Source organism: Hyla sarda, chromosome 9, assembly GCF_029499605.1.
Source record: "Hyla sarda isolate aHylSar1 chromosome 9, aHylSar1.hap1, whole genome shotgun sequence".
Lineage (NCBI taxonomy): Eukaryota > Metazoa > Chordata > Amphibia > Anura > Hylidae > Hyla > Hyla sarda.
In genome coordinates this window covers 160,130,450-160,150,141 of record NC_079197.1, presented here as the reverse complement: position 1 = coordinate 160,150,141, position 19,692 = coordinate 160,130,450, and the positions used below count along the sequence as shown (strand labels likewise).

Here is a 19,692-nt window from a genome sequence, read left to right as displayed (position 1 = left end):
TACTGCTGGACATCTTCTTTGACTGAATAATTATGCCAATCACTGCGCCCTAAACAGAATAATTATGCCACTGTGCCCCACTAATAAACGCTCCGCTAATGAACTGTGCCATTGTGATCACCTGAGACACTCCAGCTGTTGCAATCTAAAACTCCTGTCATGCCCTCACAGAATGGCATGATGGGAGCTGGAGTTTTGTAATGGGAGCTACAGGGTGGGGAACAGTACCCTAAATTGCCTGTCCCTGGCTCCTGCCTTAATCGCTGCTCTGTCCTCTACTACCCAGACCTGGCCAAAGCAGATAATGCAGGCAGTGCCAATCGCGCGGCTGCAACACCCGACAAGGAGTAGAGTGTCCTGTCGCTGTAGCCAGCGCACATCTATTTAGTTGTATCTGTGTCTTTAAGACACCGATACAGTTGAAGGCATGGAGATCTAATCCTTCCTCTCACGGATTCCTGAACCAGCTGGGGAAGGTAGCCAGATGCGTCAAAGGTGCTGCGCACAGCACTAATGGCGATGTAAGTCTGGGTTTAGACCATGGTTTGCTAGTAAAGTGCCCCATCAGTGGAGGCCTGTCATCATAGACACTCTGCACTTCTCAATTGTGAGATGTGTAGGAAGAAAAGGAAGGACTCACAGGCTTACTGTATGAGTGGGAGGATGATAAAGGACTCACAGGCTTACTGTATGAGTTGAAATGGGGATAAAGGACTCGCAGGATTTTTGTATGAGTTGGAGGGAGATAAAGGACTCGCAGGCTTTCTGTATGTGTGGGAGGGGGATAAAGGACTCACAGGCTTTCTGTATGAGTTGGAGGGAGATAAAGGACTCGCAGGCTTTCTGTATTTGTGGGAGGAGGATAAAGGGCCCACAGGTTTTCTATATGAGTTGGAGGGAGATAAAGGACTCACAGGCTTTCTGTATGTGTGGGAGGGGGATAAAGGACTCACAGGCTTTCTGTATGAGTTGGAGGGGATAAAGGACTCACAGGATTTCTGTATGAGTGGGAGGGGGATAAAGGACTCACAACTTTCTGTATGAGTGGGAGGCGGTTAAAGGACTCACAGGCTTACTGTATCAGTTGAAAAGGGGGATAAAGGACTCACAGGCTTACTGTATGAGTTGGAGGGAGATAAAGGACTCACATGCTTTCTGTATTTGTGGGAGGGGGATAAAGTACTCACAGGCTTTCTTTATGTGTGGGAGGGGGGATAAAGGACTCACAGGCTTTCTATATGAGTTGGAGTGAGATAAAGGACTCACAAGCTTTCTGCATGTGTAGTAGGGGGATAAAGGACTCACAGCCGTCTGTATGAGTGGGAGGTGAAAGCAGAACTCACAGGCTTTCTCTAGGACAGTGTTTTCCAAACAGTGTGTCTCCAGCAGTTGCAAAACTACAACTCCCAGCATGCCTAGACAGCCATCGGCTGTCTGGGCATACTGGGAGTTGTAGTTTTGCAACTGGCGGAGACACACTGTTTAAAAAAACAACAACAAAAAACGGCTCTAGTAGCACTGGTATCAGTTACACAGCATATTATATAAAATTTTGAATAAGATCATAGAAAACTACATACCCCTGAGCTCAGTGTCTCCCCCTGTATTCTTCCCATAGACATGAGACCTGTCAGATCAGCCATAATATTATGAGGGTGCTCTGCTTATAAGACCATACATAGTTTTTATCTCTTACAGATTTTATCATCACACATGAGCAGAGATGTGCTGCGGTGGCCAACGATACATTTTTCGGCTTGTTGGGTGACACAGAATATAACAAGCACAGGACTAACCTAGCGGCATTCATACTGCAGAGAGGTAAGCTAACATATACTTGTATGCTGTGATTATATAATGCCATTAAAGGGGTACTCTGGTGGAAAACAATTTATTTTAAATCAACTGGTGCCAGAATGTTAAACAGATTTGTAAATTACTTCTATTTAAAAATCTTAATCCTTCCCGTACTTATCAGCTGCTGTTTACTACAGAGAAAGTTCTTTTCTGTTTGAATTTCTTTTCTGTCTGACCACAGTGCTCTCTGCTGACACCTTTGTCCATTTTAGGAAATGTCCAGAGCAGGAGAGGTTTTCTATGGGGATTTGCTCCTACTCTGGACAGTTGCTGACATGGACAGAGGTGTCAGCAGAGAGCACTGTGGTCAGACAGAAAGGAGATTCAAACAGAGAAGAACTTTCTCTGTAGTAAACAGCAGCTGATAAGTACTGGAAGGATTAACCCCTTCCCGCTATTGGACGTATGCATACGTCCAGGCGAATTACACGTTCGCGCAAATGGACGTATGCATACGTCCAAGCGATCTCCTGCTCTGCCGCGGGCAGCGCAGGAGATCGCGGGTGGGACTCAGCTGTCAATCACAGCCGGAGTCCCACCGCAGCTGCCGGGGCCGCGATCGCGCCGGTCCCGGCAGCATTAACCCCATAGATGCCGTGATCAGTTCTGATCACGGCATCTACAGTGTTTGCAGGGGGAGCGCTCTCCCCCTGCCCATCAACGGCGGCGCCGCAATAAAATAAGGAGGATCGGGGGTGTCCAAGACACCCTCGATCCCCCTTGAAGAGATAGGAGTGAGGTGGCAGGGTTGCCACCCCTCCTATCCCTGCTATTGATCGGCGGAGCGGCCGACCAATAGCAGACTGGGGGCGGGGGGGTTAAAGTTCGGTTCCCCCCGCTATGCCCACCCATCGGTGTCCGGGCACAGCGGGGGGAACCGTGTAACAGTGGCGGCGGAGGCAGCGGCGGTCCCTTACCCGGCGGCGGCTGTGATCATGGCGGCGGTGGAGGTGAGTATGACGCCGCGTGTCCGGGAGTCTGTTGCCTAGCAACATCTGCAGGGCGACAGTTTAGAGAGTGGTCTCTAAACTGTCGCCCTCCAGATGTTGCAAAACTACAACTCCCACCATGCCTTGACAGCTGTTTGCTGTGTTGGCATGCTGGGAGTTGTAGTTTTGCAAGATTTAGAGGGGTTCAGGCTGGAGATCACTGACAGTGGTCTCTAAACTGTAGCCCTCCAGATATTACAAAACTACAACAGTTTGCTGTCTTAGCATGCTGAGATTTGTAGTTTTGCAACATCTGGAGGGCCACAGTTTAGAGACCACTGTCAGTGATCTCCAGCCTGAACCCCTCTAAATCTTGCAAAACTACAACTCCCAGCATTCAGGAACAGCAAATGGCTGTCTCGGCATGCTGGAAGTTGTACTTGCGTGCCTCCAGCTGTTGCATAACTACATCTCCCAGCATTCCCTTTGGCAATCAGTACATGCTGAGAGTTGTAGTTCTGCAACAGCTGGAGGCACACTGGTTGGGAAATACCGAGTTAGGTAATAGGTTCTATTACCTAACTCAGTATTTTCCAACCAGTGTGCCTCCAGCTGTTGCAAAACTACAACTCCCAGCATGCACGTTCTGTCAGTGCATGCTGGGAGTTGTAGTTTTGCCCCCCCTCCCATGTGAATGTACAGGTTACATTCACACTGGCGGCGGATTACAGTGAATTCCCTGCTTCAAGTTTGAGCTGCAGCAGCCGCAGCTCAAACTCCTAGCGGGAGACTCAGTGTAATCCGCCGTCAGTGTGAATGTAACCTAAAAACACTACACTAACATAAAATAAAGAGTAAAACACTACATATACACACGTACACTGACCCCCCCCCACCCCTTCCCCCCCCCCCCCCAATAAAAATGAAAAACGTATCCTACAGCAGTGTTTCCAAAACGGAGCCTCCAGCTGTTGCAAAACAAAAACTCCCAGCATTTCCGGACAGCCATTCACTGTCCAAGCATGCTGGGAGTTTTGCAACAGCTGGAGGCACCCTGTTTGAGAATCACTGGTGTCGAATACCCCTATGTCCACCCCTATGCAAATCCCTAATTTAGGCCTCAAATGCGCATGGCGCTCTCACTTTGGAGCCCTGTCGTAATTCAAGGCAACAGTTTAGGGCCACATATGGGGTATCGCTGTACTCGGGAGAAATTGCCTAACACATTTTGGGGGGCTTTTTCTCCTTTTACCCCTTATGAAAAGGTAAAGTTGGGGTCTACACCAGCCTGTTAGTGTAAAAAAAAAAACATTTTTGTACACTAACATACTGGTGTTGCCCCATACTTTAAAATTTCACAAGCGGTAAAAGAAAAAAAGCCTCCAAAATTTGTAACGCAATTTCTCCTGAGGATGGAGATACCCCATATGTGGGCGCAAAGTGTTCTGGGGACGCACAACAAGGCTCAGAAGGGAGAGTGCACCATGTAAATTTGAGGTCTAAATTGGTGATTTGCACAGGGGTGGCTGATTTTACAGTGGTTCTGACATAAGTGCAAAACAATAAATACCCACATGTGACCCCATTTTGGAAACTACACCCCTCACGGAATGTAACAAGGGGTACAGTGAGCATTTACACCCCACAGGTGTCTGACAGATCTTTGAAACAGGGGTCTGTGAAAATGAAAAATAAAATTTTTAATTTGCACAGCCCACTGTTCCAAAGATCCGTCAAATGCCAGTGGGGTGTAAATTCTCCCTGCACCCCTTATTACCTTCCGTGAGGGGTGTAGTTTTAAAAATGGGGTCACATGTGGGGGGGTCCACTGTTCTGGCACCACGGGGGGGCTTTGGAAATGCACATGGCCAAATTCTCTCTCCAAAAGCTCAATGATGCTCCTTCTCTTCTGAGCATTGTAGTTCGCCCCCAGTGCACTTCACGTCCACTTATTGGGTATTTCCATACTCAGAAGGGATGAGGTTACAAATTTTGGGGGGTACTTTCTGCTATTATCCCTTGTAAAAATGTAAAATTTGGGGGAAAACAAGCATTTTAGTGTAAAAAAAAAGTTTTTTTTTTTACATATGCAAAAGTCGTGAAACACCTGTGGGATATTAAGGTTCACTTTACCCCTTGTTACGTTCCCCAAGGGGTCTAGTTTCCAAAATGGTATGCCATGTGGGTTTTTTTTTCTGTCCTGGCACCATAGGGGCTTCCTAAATGCGGCATGCCCCCAGAGCAAAATTTGCTTCCAAAAAGCCAAATGTGACTCCTTCTCTTCTGAGACCTGTAGTGCGCCAGCAGAGCACTTTTCATCCCCATATTGGGTGTCTTCTGAATCGGGAGAAATTGGGCTTCAAATGTTGGGGGGTATTTTCTGCTATTACCTTTTTAAAAAATGTAACATTTTTGCTAAACCAAGCATTTTTGGTAAAAAAAAATAATTTTTTTTTACATATGCAAAAGTCGTGAAACACCTGTGGGGTATTAAGGTTCACTTTATCCCTTGTTACGTTCCTCAAGGAGTCTAGTTTCCAAAATGGTATGCCATGTCGTTTTTTTTTTTTGCTGTCCTGGCACCATAGGGGCTTCCTAAATGCGACATGCCCCCCGAGCAAAATTTGCTCTCAAAAAGCCAAATATGACTCCTTCTCTTCTGAGCATTGTAGTTCGCCCGTAATGCACTTCAGGTCAACTTATGGGGTACCTCCATACTCAGAAGAGATGGGGTTACAAATTTTGGGGGGTATTTTCTGCTATTAACCCTTGCAAAAATGTGAAATTTGGGGGGAAACACACATTTTAGTGACATTTTTTTTTTTTTTTTTTTTTACATATGCAAAAGTCATGAAACACCTGTGGGGTATTAAGGCTCACTTAATTCCTTGTTACGTTCCTCAAGGGGTCTAGTTGCCAAAATGGTATGCCATGTTTTTTTTTTTTGCTGTTTTGGCACCATAGGGGCTTCCTAAAGGTAACATGCCCCCAAAAAACCATTTCAGAAAAACGTACTCTCCAAAATCCCCTTGTCGCTCCTTCCCTTCTGAGCCCTTTACTGCGCCCGCCGAACAATTTACATAGACATATGAGGTATGTGCTTACTCGAGAGAAATTGGGCTACAAATATAAGTATAAATTTTATCCTTTTACCCCTTGTAAAAATTCAAAAATTGGGTCTACAAGAACATGCAAGTGTACAAAATGAAGATTTTGAATTTTCTCCTTCACTTTGCTGCTTTTCCTGTGAAACACCTAAAGGGTTAAAACACTTACTGAATGTCATTTTGAATACTTTGGGGGGTGCAGTTTTTGTAATGGGGTCATTTATGGGGTATTTCTGATATGAAGACCCTTCAAATCCACTTCAAACCTGAACTGGTCCATGAAAAATAGCGAGTTTTAAAATTTTGTGAAAAATTGGAAAATTGCTGCTGAACTTTGAAGCCCTCTGGTGTCTTCCAAAAGTAAAAACTCGTCTATTTTATGATGGAAACATAAAGTAGACATATTGTATATGTGAATCCAAAAAAATATATATTTTGAATATCCATTTTCCTTACAAACAGAGAGCTTCAAAGTTAGAAAAATGCAAAATTTGCAATTTTTTCATCAAATTTGGGGATTTTTCACCAAGAAAGGATGCAAGTTACCACAAAAATTTACCACTATGTTAAAGTAGAATATGTCACGAAAAAACATTCTCGGAATCAGATTGATAAGTAAAAGCATTCCAGAGTTATTAATGTTTAAAGTGACAGTGGTCAGATGTGCAAAAAAGGGCTGCGTCCTAGAGGTGAAAATGGGCTGTGTCCTTAAGGGGTTAAAGGGGTACCCTGGTGGAAATATTTTTTTTTAAATCAACTGGTGCCAGAAAGTTAAACAGATTTGTAAATTACTTCTATTAAAAAACCTTTACCCTTCCAGTCCTTTTTAGCAGCTGTATGCTACAGAGGAAATTCTTTTCTTTTTGAATTTCTTTTTTGTCTTGTCCACAGTTCTCTCTGCTGACACCTGATGCCCGTATCAGGAACTGTCCAGAGCAGGAGAAAATCCTCATAGCAAACCTATGCTGCTCTGGACAGTTCCTGACACTGACAGGTGTCAGCAGAGAGCTCTGTGGACAAGACAAAAAAAGAAATTCAAAACAAAAAGAATTTCCTCTTAAGCATACAACTAGAGATGAGCGAATTTACAGTAAATTCGATTCGTCACGAACTTCTCGGCTCGGCAGTTGATGACTTTTCCTGCGTAAATTAGTTCAGCTTTCAGGTGCTCCCGTGGGCTGGAAAAGGTGGATACAGTCCTAGGAAAGAGTCTCCTAGGACTATATCCACCTTTTCCATCCCACGGGAGCACCTGAAAGCTGAACTCATTTATGCAGGATAAGACATCGACTGCCGAGCCGAGAAGTTCGTGACGAATCGAATTTACTGTAAATTCGTTCATCTCTACATACAACTGCTAAAAAGTACTGTAATTTTTTAATAGAAGTAATTTACAAATCTGTTTAACTTTCTGGCCTCAGTTCATTTTAATTAGGTTATCCAGGGATAGAAAAAACAGAGCTAATTTCTTCCAAAAACAGTGCCACCCCTGTCCTTCAGCTGTGTGTGGTATTACAGCTCAGGAATTATCTCAGTTTTTATTTATCCCCGTATAACTCCTTTAACCCCTTAAGGACTCAACAGACTAGTATGAGGGCTTGTTTTTTGCGTGACCAGTTGTCCTTTGTAATGACATCACTCATTATATCATAAAATGTATGGCGCAACCAAAAAACACTATTTTTGTGGGGAAATTAAAACGAAAAGTGCAATTTTGCTAATTTTGAAAGGTTTCGTTTTCACGCCGTACAATTTATGGTAAAAATTACGTGTGTTCTTTATTCTGAGGGTCAATACGATTAAAATGATACCCATTATTACATACTTTTATATTATTGTTGCGCTTAAAAAAAATCACAAACTTTTTAACCAAATTAGTACGTTTATAATCCCTTTATTTTGATGACCTCTAACTTTTTTATTTTTCCGTATAAGCGGCGGTATGGCGGCTCATTTTTTGCGCCATGATCTGTACTTTTTTTTTATACCACATTTGCATATAAAAAACTTTTAATACATTTTTTATAATTTTTTTTAAAATAAAATGTATTAAAAAAAGTAGCAATTTTGGACTTTTTTTTTTATTTTTTTCATTCACGCCGTTCACCGTACGGTATCATTAGCATTTTATTTTAATATTTCAAACATTTACGCACGCGGCGATACCAAATATGTCTATAAAATTTATTTTTTACGCTTTTTGGGGGTAAAATAGGAAAAAACGGACGTTTTACTTTTTTATTGGGGGAGGGGATTTTTCACTTTTTTTTTACTTTTACATTTTTTTACATTTTTTTTTTTACACTTGAATAGTCCCCATAGGGGACTATTCATAGCAATACCATGATTGCTAATACTGATCTGTTCTATGTATAGGACATAGAACAGATCAGTATTATCGGTCATCTCCTGCTCTGGTCTGCTCGATCACAGACCAGAGCAGGAGACGCCGGGAGCCGGAAGGAGAGGGGACCTCCGTGCGACGTCCTGAATGATCGGATCCCCGCAGCAGCGCTGCGGGCAATCCAATCATTCATTCAAATCGCGCACTGCCACAGATGCCGGGATCTGTATTGATCCCGGCACCTGAGGGGTTAATGGCGGACGCCCGCGAGATCGCTGGCGTCTGCCATTGCAGCCGGGATCAGCCGCGCATGACACGGGCATCGCTCAGATGCCCGCGGTTATGCACAGGACGTAAATGTACGTCCTGGTGCGTTAAGTACCACCTCACCAGGACGTACATTTACGTCCTGCGTCCTTAAGGGGTTAACACTAAGTATCCTTTTTTCTATCTGATCTACAGATGTGTTGGCGGAGGAAGAGGTTGGTGATGTCTATGAGGTGGTGGCACTGGGCACCGGTGTTACCTGGTATCAGGGATGGCAGGAATACCTCGGGCTTCAGGTGCATGATTGCCATGCATTGGTTGTGGCAAGGAGGGCGCTGCTGAGGTGAGTGTCGAAAAATAATTTATATTCTTTATTGCAGGGACAGGGTTATAGAAATTGGAATAACCTACTGGCATTGTAACAAAAAAAAACTGTTCTATGGGGGTCTGAATGTTTGGACCCCTAATAGTCCAATGTATAGAGCAGTGTTTCCCAACCAGGGTGCCTCCAGCTGTTGCAAAACTACAACTCCCAGCATGCCCGGACAGCCAACGGCTGTCCGGGCATGCTGGGAGTTGTAGTTTTACAACAGCTGGAGGAACACTGGTTGGAAAACACTGGTATAGAGTTTCCTGCAGAGAAGTGGCAATAAACTTTTTGTTGTTTGTGTATCTACTTTTAATTTTAAATGAGTAATCCAGGATTAGTAAAAAAAAAACATCCTTTCATACAGAAACAGCACCACTCTTGTCCTCAGGTTGTGTGTGGTATTGCAGCTCAGTTCCACTGAATGAATGGAGTCGAATTGTAATACCACACACAACCTGAGGACGGGGGCGGTGCAGTTTTTGATAGAAAACAGCTACATTTTTCTAACACCTCTGAGTATGATACAGAGGTGACATATTCCATTAATCTGGTGCTGTGCGGAGGCCATTGCTGCAGTGGCGCCGTGTCTGTGGGGTGGGACGGCCCAGAGCTGGGGGCTCGGTCGGGCAGCATTGGGGCTGCTCTGGCACTGGACCGTTTCCCCTATTTTACACTGGCGTTGCAGAGGTGGGGTTTCTGTTAGGGACCCACTTTATACAGGTGGCTGTGACATGGCTAGCGGGCTTACACTTTATGATCATAACGTACACTAAAAACCTGTTTTATATATATATATAGATAGATAGATAGATAGATAGATAGATAGATAGATAGATACTGAGAAGCTCAGGATCTCTGTGCAAGATGTAGATGTGCAACCATGTCTGTTTTTCCCTATTGATGTTAGATTCCATTTCATAATTTAACATGATTTCGCTAATCATTGGGCAGCCATGAATAACTTTGTAACAGAATTTAGGGTGGAAAGGAGTATGGAGTAATCGTGTTAAAGGGGCACTCCCCTGGAAAACATTTTCTTTAAATCAACTGGTACCAGAAAGTTAAACAGATTTGTAAATTACTTCTATTTAAAAAATCTTAATCCATCCAGTACTTATCAGCTGCTGTATGCTCCAGAGGAAGTTCTTTTCTTTTTGAATTTTTCTTTCTGTCTGACCACAGTGCTCTCTGCTGACACCTCTGTCCATGTCAGGGACTGTCCAGAGCAGGAGAGGTTTACTATGGGGATTTGCTCCTGCTCTGGGCAGTTCCTGGCATGGACAGAGGTGTCAACAGAGAGCACTGTGGTCAGACAGAAAGGAAATTCTAAAAGAAAAGAACTTTCTCTGTAGTATACAGCAACTAATAAGTACAGGAAGGATTAAGATTTTTAAATAAAAGTAATTTACAAATATCTGTTTAACTTTCTGGCACCAGTTGATTTAAAAAAAAAAACATTTTTTTCCAGTGGAGTACCCCTTTAAAATCAAGGCCACAGAGAAGGAAGTTGCAATAGTCCAGACAGGAGATGATGAGGGCATGCTTTAGCATTTTTGTTTAGTCAGAGTTCAAACCATTTATATATTTTTTCCTAGATATCTGTACAAAGAAGTCGCCCTGCACTACAGTCAGCTTCCTGGAGCCAGTGACAAGTCCATATTCTGTCCATCTCTGGAGACGCAGTGTCTGGTACTGAAACCGAACATCCATCTGCACCTCTATTTAAGCTGCATCCCAGAAGAAGCCACACAGAAAGGCCTGTGAGTGGTATCTGTACTAACAATGTAAAAACTAAAAAGGGGTGTACATACAACATGATATACGGGCCACACATGGTAGTATCCTGCCTTTTGATCCAAAGATCAACCTCAGATACATCATTGCATTGGCCTGCCGGACTCTTTTACTGCAGATAATTGGGAGTCGTCTGTTGCTCACGGCCTTTCTAACCCTCACATACACGTGCATGCTCAATGCGGCTGATTATACATGTGTGGGCGAAGGGTGAAAGCCGCTACCAGATACTTCTGGCAGTGATTTATGTCCCTAAAAAGGAAATTACCCATCTTGCTCAGTCATTCCTTTCCCCCTGCCATCTAGCCATCGGGGAAAAGTCGGGAGACCCTCCCCCATTCATATTAGATGGTCGGCCAAGGAAATTGGCAGGTTCAGCAAACTTTTAACAAACTGTAGCCATCTAGCTCTTGCAAACCTAGAACTCCCAGCATGCCTGCACAGCTAATGGCATCTGCTGGTTATGGAACAGACCTGTATCGTGGGCCCACGCCATGTTTCCTTTACCCCACCCATGATGTATAGGTACGTCAAGGGTCGGGAAGAGGTTAATGATAACCTGTGACCAACCCAAAAACAGATTTTACTATCCTTAAATAGCTTTAGGTGCCCTGATTACACCCCTTAGTACAGTTTCCTTATTTATTCTTCCCGAAATATTTTGTCTCACAATTCAGGAAATCAGTCTAATGGGTGTGAACTTAAAGGAGATATCCCACGTACTATTTTTTTTTTTCTTTAATGCCTGAGCTGCCTGCATATAAAACAATAAACAGGACTCACCTGCCTCCGCTCCCACGATGTCCCGGTATCTCGCTCCGCTCCTCCACCGCAGTCTTCTAGGTTCGGCCATGGTCAGGACGTCACAATGCCTATCAGCAAATCCTCGGCCGCAGAGATGTTCCGCCTCAGCCGGCGATATGATGAGCGGTAGTGTAATGCATTGAGCCAATGCATTGGTCGTCTATTCTCAGTGCATCACACTGCTGCTCAGCCTATCGCCGGCCACTGACCACGGCCGGGCCAGGAAGAAGACCACGGCAAAGGATACGGAGACATCAGGGGAGCAGCGGCACGTGAGTCCTGTTTATTTTTTACATACAGGCAGCCTGGGCATTTTAGAATAATTTTTTGTACATGAGACTTCTTTCATTTTAATAATGGGAGTGACTATAAGATGATGGGCAGGATAATACCGTCAGGGGGGGGGGGGGGGTGAATCATTTACATTAAGGGGCGTGTCTGCCTAATACACATTCCCTGATTGTAAAATCCCACCCATCACTCTCAATATTAATATTAAATTCACCCCCATCTGACTGATTCCCTGAATTGTCAGACAAACTATAAACCCTCAAATCTCAAGAACGAAAGGACGCATCAAGAAACTGTAAAAAGGTGTGTGATGAGGGCACTCTAAGATATTTAAAGGGGTTCTCCAGTGGAAAACCTTTTTCTTTTTAATCAACTGCTGCCAGAAAGCTAAACAGATTTGTAAATGACTTTTATTAGAAAATCTTTACCCTTCCAGTACTTTTTAGCAGCTGTATGCTACAGAGGAAATTCTTTTCTTTTTGAATTTCTTTTTTGTCTTGTCCACAGTGCTCTCTGCTGACACCTCTGTCCATGTCAGGAACTGTCCAGAGCAGCATAGGTTTGCAATGGGGATTTTCTCCTGCTCTGGACAGTTCCTGATACGGGCATCAGGTGTCAGCAGAGAGCACTGTGGACAAGACAAAAAATAAATTCAAAAAGAGAAGAATTTCCTCTGTAGCATACAGCTGCTAAAATGTACTGGAAGGGTAAAGATTTTTTAATAGAAGTCAGTTACAAATCTGTTTTAACTTTCTGGCACCAGTCGATTTAAAAAAAAAATGTTTTCCACCGGAGTACCCCTTTAATGCAAATGCAATCTCATTTTTAGGGGGTTGGCCACTTGTCCTCTTTTTAAAGAATTTCTGATTATAGGATGAGTTACCATCAAGAGGCATTGGTGCTGGAGAAAATCCTTCTATATATCTGTTTACTACTAACTGGTATGTTTATACTTATTTTAACGCGTACCTCTCAAGCGTTTAAGGCACTTAGAAGCTACCATTGAAATGCATGTCATTTTGACAAAGTGTGCACAGTACTGTAATTTTTTAGAAAAAACTGTACATGGCAAGGCACAGGCATCATTATTACTGGTAATGCCTGTTTGGAAAAATCCCTATTCTAGACACTGCTATGATCTAAACACACTGTCCACAACTATACTGCATGGCTAACCACTCTTTTGGGCAGTGTTTCCCAACCAGTGTTCTTCCAGCTGTTGTAAAACTACACCTTCCAGCATGCCTGGACAGCCGTAGGCTGTCCGGGCATGCTGGAAGGTGTAGTTTTGCAACAGCTGGAGGCACATTGGTTTGGAAACACTGCTTTATGGGACCCGTTCTCTTTGGGGCCTAATTAACTTGAATGCATAGATCTAATGGAGTTAAAGGGGTACTTGTAAATTACTTCTATTAAAAAAAAATCTTAATCCTTCCAGTACTTATCAGAGAAATTATTATATTTTTTTTTTTGGATTTCTCTTCTGTCTGACCACAGTGCTCTCTGCTGACACATCTGTCCATGTCAGGAACTGAGGAACAAATCCCCATCGCAAACCTCTCCTGCTCTGGGTAGATCCTGACGTGGACAGTGGTGTCAGCAGAGAGCACTGTGGTCAGACAGAAAAGAAATTCAAAAAGAAAAGAACTTCCTCTGTAGTATACCGCAGCTTATAAGTACTTTCCACCAGTTGATTTAAAAAAAAAAAAATTTTCCACTGGAATACCCCTTTAAGTAGATGGGTAATCACCCATTTGGAAGTACATACTGATAAACCTTCCTGTGGTATTTTGTCATCTAGGTCTTGGATGGAACGGAAGAGTATACACTTGAGTATTCACGCCAAAGGCGCCACCCTTCCAGTGTCCGAGTGTCCTCCCAGTCTATTGGCTGCACGTGTGTGCTGTATGTCCGCTACTGACAAGCTGCTCAAATGGAGTGTACTTGGGGTCCAGGGAGCTTTGCTAAGTCAATTTATGGCACCTCTCTACATAACTAGCATTGTTATAGGTAAGTGTATGCATACACAGGCCTATTCTTCAGAAGACTTTGGGGTCATTGGGGGAGATTTATTGAAGCCTGTGTAGAGGAAAAGTGGTGCAGTTGTGCATAGCAACCAATCAGATCGCTTCTTTTATTGTTCAGAAGCCTTTTTAAAAATTAAAGCAGTGATCTGATGGTTCTTATGGGCAACTAGTCAACTTTTTCCTCTACATAGATTTTGATAACTCTCCCCCATTATGTCTGTGTTTCCCTCTGAATGCAGGGACCACAGAGCAGCAGATAGAAACTTTCTCCCAGGCTGTTATTGGTCGACTACAACCTCCCTTGAACTTGGCATTGTTCCCCCACTTTGCTGTACACCATCCATACTTATTTATTGGACCAGAACTCAATAGCAAAGAGCCTCCACCTGTTCACCCCTCTCACAGCATCAACTGGACTAAGGGAGACAAAAAAGTGGAGATTGTAGATGCCAATTCCGGCCAAGCGGTGGAAAGGTGAGTATAATGCAGAATAGAGATAATTGGTAATCGTCGGCAACATTCACATCAACATTTTAAATAAACTTCCTAAAATGTATTTATTTAAAAAAGGCTTAAATTAAAAAAAAAAAAAAGTAATAAATCAAAAACTGGAAAATTTTTGTATCGCGTTAATCACACTGGCCCATAGAATAAAGATAACATATCAGTTTTATTGCACAGCATGAACAACCTCAAAATGCAACCCCGCAAAAGTAACAAATGCCAGAAATGCAACATTTTTGGTCACGCCCCATTCCATAAAAAAATTGGAACAAAAAGTGTTCAAAAGGTAGATTTTTTTTTTTTTTTTATGCTTACCGTAAAATCTCTTTCTCAGAGGATCCATTGGGGGACACAGAAACCGTGGGTATATCTTACTGAAACTAGGCATACAAAAGAAAGTTGGCCCTGCCGGGCAGGATATTCCCCACCTACTGACCCTGAGCTAATCAGTTTAGTCCCAAAGCAGTAGAAGGGAGCTGACAGATGAGAATCCAGTAGGTGTCTGAGGGTACCAGACAGAAAAAGAAACCGAAAAAAAACACCCCTCAGACAAAACAAACCGAACCTTAACCACAAACAATGGGTGGATGCTGTGTCCCCCTATGGATTCTCCGAGAAAGAGATTTTACGGTATGCATAAAAAAATCTACTTTTCTCGGTACCATTGGGAGACACTGAAACCGTGGGACATACCAAAGCAGTTCCCGGGGTGTGAAAAAATACCCAATACAGAATCAGGCAGAGGACTGAGCCACTGCCGCCTGCAGCACCTTGCGACCCAAACTGGCGTCAGCTGACACGAATGTGTGCACTTTGTGAAATTTTGTGAAAGTGTGCAAGGACGACCAGGTGGCCCCCTTACAAACTTGCAGGGCCGAAGCCCTATTGCGGAGAGCCCAAGAAGCCCCAACGGAATGCGCATTCACTCGAAAAGGTGGGACCTTTCCTTTGCGACATTATGATTCAGATATGGCAGCCTTGGAAGCCAGAAGACCCTTGCAACTCCCCTCTGGAATCACGAAGAAGAAGTCACCCTGCCGAAAAGAGGAGGTGAACTTTCAGATTATGTAGGGCCGCAAACCAGAATAAAAAGAGCCGACACTTGACCTTTTAAGAGAGCTGAAAGTCAAACGTTGATCTAAACCGGATTGTAGAAAAGCAAGAAGGCGAGGAAAGGAAAACACGAGCGGGGCGATGGACTGAGCCTCGCACCACCGGAAATAAGCCTTCCAAGTGCGGTGCTAAATCCTAGCGGAGGAAGGCTTCCGTGCCCGAAGCATGGTGCGAATCATCCTGGACGAAAACCCCCGAGCTCTCAAAACCGCGGTTTTAACCGCCACGCCGTCATATGCAGTGACAGTAAACTGGGGTGACAGAGAGGACCCTGGGAGAGCAGAACGGGGCAAAGTGGAAGACACAGTGGTACGTCGGCTCCTGGGCCAGTCTGGAGCCACCAGAATGCCGGGAACGCCCTCTGCCTTGAGTTACTGCAGAACCCTGGGCAGGAGAGGGAGAGGCGGAAGGAGGTAAGGGAGACGGAAGGACGACCACGGAATGACCAGTGTGTCCAGAGCCAGAGGGTCTTGTGACTTCGCGACAAAGTGGGGAACCTGCCTGTTGTGGCGAGATGCAAAGAGATCCACGTCCGGGGTCCCCCAGAAATCGCAGATCTGTGCAAACACCTTCGGATGGAGAGACCACTCCCCCGGATCTGCCGAAGAGCGGCTGAGAAAGTCCGCTTCCCAGTTCTCTACACCCGGAATGTGGAGAGAGCGGGAACTCGAGTCTCGGTCCAGATCAGAATCTTGGAGAACTCCTCCATCAGCGAGCGACTGCGTGTGCCGCCCTGGCGATTGATATGTGCCACAGCTGTGGCGTTGTCCGATTGAACACCGACCGGCCGATCCTGTAGGAGGATCTCCCAGTGGAGAAGGCAAAGAAAGATGGCCCGGAGCTCTAGAAGATTGATGGGAAGGCGAGCCTCTAGAGGAGACCAGCGTCCCTGGACCGTCAGGTACCAAAACACACACGCCCTGGAGACTTGCATCGGTTGTGATGACCTTCCAGTGGAGGAGAAGGAAGGACCACCCCTGGAGAAGGAGGAGTGAGTGAAGCCACCACAGAAGAATCCGCCGGTCCAGAGATGACAATGATTTGTTCCACCTGGTGAATATGGCCAGCTGAAGGGGGCAATAACGAAACTGGGTGAAGGAGACCACCACCATTGCCGCCACCATCCGGCCCAGTACCTCCATGCAGAAACTAATGGGGATCAGAGAGGGGCGCCATAGGCGACGAACGCCCTGTTGCAGGGAAGGCCGCTTGTCCAACGGGAGATGAACACTGGCGGCTGCCGTGTCGAAAAGGAGACACAAAAATAGGGAGGGAGACAAGTGGGACTTTTCCCGGTTGATCACCCAACCAAAGGCGGACAGAGTCTGTATTGTGAGATGAAGGCTCTCCAAGTTTTGGGACCAGGACGGTGCTTTAATTAAAAGGTCGTCCAGGCAGGGGAGAACCAAGATCCCCCGGCCAAGAAGAATGGCAATCACCGCCGCCATGACCTTGGTGAAAACCCTGGCAGCCGTAGCTAGACCAAAAGGAAGAGCCACAAATTGGACAGTGAAGCGGAGGAACCGCTGATGGGCAGGGAAAATAGGGATGTGGAGATAGGCATACCGGATGTCCACCGACGAAAGAAACTCCCCCTGGTCCATGGAAGCCACCACGGAGCGGAGGGATTCCATGCGAAAGTGACGGAGCCGCAAATGGCGTTTGAGTAACTTGAGGTCCAGAATGAGACAGACAGAGTCCTCCTTCTTGGGGATGACGAATAGGTTCGAGTAGAACCCTGAAAAACGCTCCCCTGGTGGGACTGGCACAATCCCTCCCTTAGTGAGGAATGTTCTTAAAGCGTCCTGAAAGGCCGCGGCCAAAGAAGGGAATCGAGGAGGGTGGGATCGGAAGAAACGATCCCTGGGGATAGAAGCAAATTCTATCCGATAACCATCTGAAAGGACGTCCCTTACCCAAGAGTCCTGAACCTGAGCCAGCCAATTGTCCCAGAAAAGAGACAGAAGACATGGGTGGGAGTTGCCCCTTCAGGAAGAGGAAGCATTATGGGTACCAGACTTGGCTGCGAAACCGCCAGAACGGTTGTCTGGCTTCCAGGAAGGACGTGCCTTGAACGAAGGGGCATTCCGAGATTGGGAGTGTGCCTGCTTGGGAGGGTGACCCGATGCAAAGGGCGAAAGGAAAGCCGCCTTCTGACGGGGATCGGAGTGGTGAGCCTTGTTCTGTGGCAACAGAGAACTCTTACCCCATTTAGCTTCGGAAATAATTTCATCTAGCCGCTTCCCAAAGAGCCAGGAACTGGAGAAAGGTAACTCTGTTAAGAGATTTCTTCGAAGCAGCATCTGCATCCCATGCCTTCATCCACATGGATGGCAAGGCAACCAAATTACCTGAAGCAAAAGCCGTGCAACGAGCAGACTCCAAGACTGATGAAAAGGGAAAATCACCTGCCTGAGAGAGCTGGCAAGCAATATCCTCCAAGTCCTCCCGGGGAGCTCCCGACAGGATGCCCTGCCGTAGTTGGAAAGCCCAAACCGAAACAGCCTTGGCCACCCACAGTGGGAAGCAGGGACAAACCTGCCACTTCAAAGGTAAATTTCGCCAAGTTCTCGATCTTTTTGTCCCCAGGATCCTTAGGTGAGGCTGCATCAGCTAGAGACAGAGTAGTAGATTTGGACATACAAGAGACTGGAGGATCAACTGCAGGCGGCACTGTCCACTTGCAAACCAGATCCGGAGGAAAGGGAATCTGAGCTTAAATCTTCTTGGTTCCCTGAAATCGTTTGTCCGGATGCTTCCAAGCCACATCCAACAAGGTGTCAAATTCCGCATCAGAACTGAAAGCCTTAGGAGAATGCCGAGAGCGGCTAAAAGAAACTTCTGGATCATGATCCAAAGTTCTTGGGTCCTCCAGATGAAAAGTGTCCCTGATGGCTGACATCATTCCGTCCACCATTTCAGACACTGCAGTGTGGTCCTCATGATCCGAGGTGGATTCCGACCCGTCATCCGCTACTTCCCCTGGAGAGTGGGAACCTGCGGAGGTAGCCTTAGACTGACCTGTGTGAGACAAGGAACGAGGAATCAGAGACCTGGGCCGATTACCTGGAGAATGGCCCCTGGAGAGGGGACGCTGCCGGTGAGCTGAGGAAGAGGAGCGAGACCTACGGGAAGAGTGTCTATCCAGAGTACGCGACTCTGGAGAAGAGCCAGAGGCAATCACCTTAGAGCGCTTGCGAGCGCGTTGGAATAGGGGTCAGGAGATACTGAATGAGACTCCCTGGGAGAAGTATGCAGGGAAGACCGCGCCAAGGCAGAAGCCACTGATTTGGAGACCCGAGCCAGTTCGGAAATCAACTGGGTAAGGAAAGAAACCCACTCGGGGGGGGGGGGGGGGTGGAACCCACGCGTTCCAGGGAAACATCTTGAGATACAGAAACAGACGGAATAGCGCGCTTGGAGGAGCAGGCGGAACAGGTGGATTCAGTGGAGCCACTGGGCCGTCTTGCAGCCCAAACAAGCATATTAGGGCCACGGTCGTCTGTTTTTGGGGGGTTCGGGTCTGGGGTCGGACATAGATACTATTGAGTAGTCAGCAAAAATAAAATGGCGCAATCTCACCCAAGTTCTGTGCCCCCACCCCCAGCAGCCGGGGATCCGTCCATTATGGCCGACATCCGCGATCGCACGGATATCCGCCATTAACCCCTCAGATGCCGTGATCAATACAGATCACGGCATCTGCGGCAGTGCAGTACTTTAAATGGATGATCTGATCGCCCGCAGCACTGCCGTGGCGATCCGATCATCCAGCATGGCGGCCGGAGGTCCCCTCACCTGGCTCCGGACGTCTCCCGGGGTCTACTGCTCTGGTCGGAGATCGAGCAGACCAGATAATACTGAGCAGTTCTATTTCCTATGCATAGCACTGAGCAGTATTAGCAATCAAATGATTGCTATAGATAGTCCCCTGTGGGGACATAAAAAGTGTAAAAAAAATAAAAAATAAAAATTAAATAAGTAAAAATAAAAAGTGAAAAATCTCCTCCCCCAATAAAAATGAAATTGTCAGTTTTTCCCCATTTTACCCCCAAAAAGCGTAAAAAATATATTCTTTTATAAAAATATTTGGTATCGCCGCATGCGTATATGTCCGAACTATCAAAATATAATGTTAATAACCCCGTACGGTGAATCGCGTTAACGTAAAAAATTAAGTCCAAAAATGCACATTTTATTCCAAAAAAATTAATAAAAAATTATCTAAAAGTTTTATATATGCAAATGTGGTATCGATAAAAAAGTACAGATGATGGCGCAAAAA

At 45.5% G+C, this 19,692-nt stretch overlaps 1 protein-coding gene across 3 annotated transcripts in view; it reads left to right on the top strand.

Annotated features, from left to right (window-relative positions):
* Positions 1-19,692, top strand: part of LOC130291726 (adenosine deaminase domain-containing protein 2-like) — a 45,762-nt gene that overhangs the window by 21,037 nt on the left and 5,033 nt on the right. For all 3 annotated transcript variants that reach the window (XM_056540879.1, XM_056540878.1, XM_056540877.1), the window contains exons 3-7: positions 1,699-1,821; positions 8,700-8,847; positions 10,470-10,634; positions 13,565-13,773; positions 14,030-14,264. In XM_056540879.1, the coding sequence (XP_056396854.1) occupies positions 1,699-1,821; positions 8,700-8,847; positions 10,470-10,634; positions 13,565-13,773; positions 14,030-14,264 (880 nt within the window). The remainder of the gene's footprint in view (positions 1-1,698; positions 1,822-8,699; positions 8,848-10,469; positions 10,635-13,564; positions 13,774-14,029; positions 14,265-19,692) is intronic.